This window comes from Phaethon lepturus, unplaced genomic scaffold (assembly GCF_000687285.1).
Source record: "Phaethon lepturus isolate BGI_N335 unplaced genomic scaffold, ASM68728v1 scaffold52898, whole genome shotgun sequence".
NCBI lineage: Eukaryota > Metazoa > Chordata > Aves > Phaethontiformes > Phaethontidae > Phaethon > Phaethon lepturus.
The window spans coordinates 25,799-27,455 of NW_010560813.1; the positions used below are offsets into that span (position 1 = coordinate 25,799).

Sequence of the window (1,657 nt, forward strand, 5' to 3'; positions counted from 1 at the left end):
CCGCCATGTTGGCTGCATCATGTTTATTAGTTGTTTTTTCCTTTTCTGTGGGTGAGCTTGTAGTTCATAATTGACATTTTTGTCCTTGGTCACTAAATTCTGAGGTTGTGGATTTCATCAGGCTTTTGTGATGTCAGTCCTCTGGGTCATCCCCTTTTTCCAGTGTGATCCTTCTCAGCATTAATACTGCTTCCTGTCTGTCTTTGATACTTTTCTTCTTTTTGTGTCTGGTTCCTTAGTGCAAACAATCCTTAAAACTCTCCTTTAGGTGCTCTTCTAGTCACTATTCACCACCATTTTTCTCCTTTCAAAAAAATTCTGGGTAACCTCTAATTGGTTTTTTAATGTAATTTAAAGTTCTGATCCGAGCCCTTCTGAGACATTATTAATGTTCTGACAAGGTATTATATGAGATACTTCACTGAAAGTGAGATGAAAAGGATTTGCTGTGGTTTTTGTCTTGTTTAGAAAATGAGTTATCACAGAGAGCTGTTGAGTTAGTCTTGAACAGTTCACCTTTCATGAAACTATGTAACATTTGTCTCTTCATAATTTATTCTGAACCCTTCAATTTTATTTAGATCGAATTAGGAAATGGCTTACTTAAAAATTATCTCATATTTTTAATTAAAAGTGTTTTTTAATAAAGCACTAATAATATCAGTGGACTTTTAAAATACAGTCTGAATATGTCTTTCAGCCAATGGCAATGAGAACAAGAAATTCAAAGGTGACGATAAAATGGATGGGGCGCCTTCTCGTGTTCTTCATATCAGGAAATTGCCTGGCGAAGTGACAGAAACAGAAGTTATTGCTCTAGGTTTACCTTTTGGTAAGGTAACCAACATCCTGATGCTGAAAGGGAAGAATCAGGTAATTTGTTGCTTTCCATTTTTTAGTATGCTTACTGTCTAATTTCAAAATATGCTGTTAAAATGCTATTGAAAAGTCGTGTAACAGTAAGCATTTTTTTTAAAAAAGCCTTTGTTACTTTTTATTTTTTTTATGAACCTGTACTGTCTTGTAGTAATTTTGGGGGGAGGGAACAGGGGATGGTTGGCAGCTACATAAAGCAAAAAAATTAGCTGTAAGATATTTAGTCCTGTGTCTTCACAGATTAATTTTTGGAGATGAAGTAGCTTAGCAAATAAATTTGGTATGTAGAGAATGACATCTTCTAAAGACCGGTATATATTAAAATGTGTTATCAAACCCTTCAAGTGTTTTTTATATGCTGCTAATACGAAGATTATCTGCTTTGTAAATACTGAAAATTAACTGTTTAATTACAGGCGTTTTTGGAACTTGCTACAGAAGAAGCAGCTATCACTATGGTTAATTACTACTCTGCTGTGACGCCTCATCTTCGTAACCAACCTATCTATATCCAGTATTCCAATCATAAAGAACTAAAGACTGATAACACACTTAACCAGGTATATTTACAGTTATGTAGTATTGCACATGCAGAAAATAGAAAATGAGGCATGGCATGTATTCTTGGCTCATGTGGCATATGTTTAAGTCATTTGGTTTTGTCCACGTTCTAACACTACTGCAGTCTTACCTATGATCATTCCATTTTGTGACATTGAAGGGGATTTACTTTCTATGTGATCTTTCCATTATGATGAATCTTCTTAATGTTTCCTTAATG

The 1,657-nt window shown here is 34.5% G+C and overlaps 1 protein-coding gene across 1 annotated transcript in view; it reads left to right on the plus strand.

Annotated features, from left to right (window-relative positions):
• The window catches only part of LOC104625980 (polypyrimidine tract-binding protein 2-like), a gene marked incomplete at both ends in the record, with an annotated part of 25,848 nt that extends 24,412 nt beyond the window's left edge, over positions 1-1,436 (plus strand). The window contains 2 exons of the mRNA XM_010293773.1: positions 701-873; positions 1,293-1,436. Coding sequence (XP_010292075.1) covers positions 701-873; positions 1,293-1,436 — 317 coding nt within the window. The remainder of the gene's footprint in view (positions 1-700; positions 874-1,292) is intronic.
• Positions 1,437-1,657: the final 221 nt, after the last annotated feature.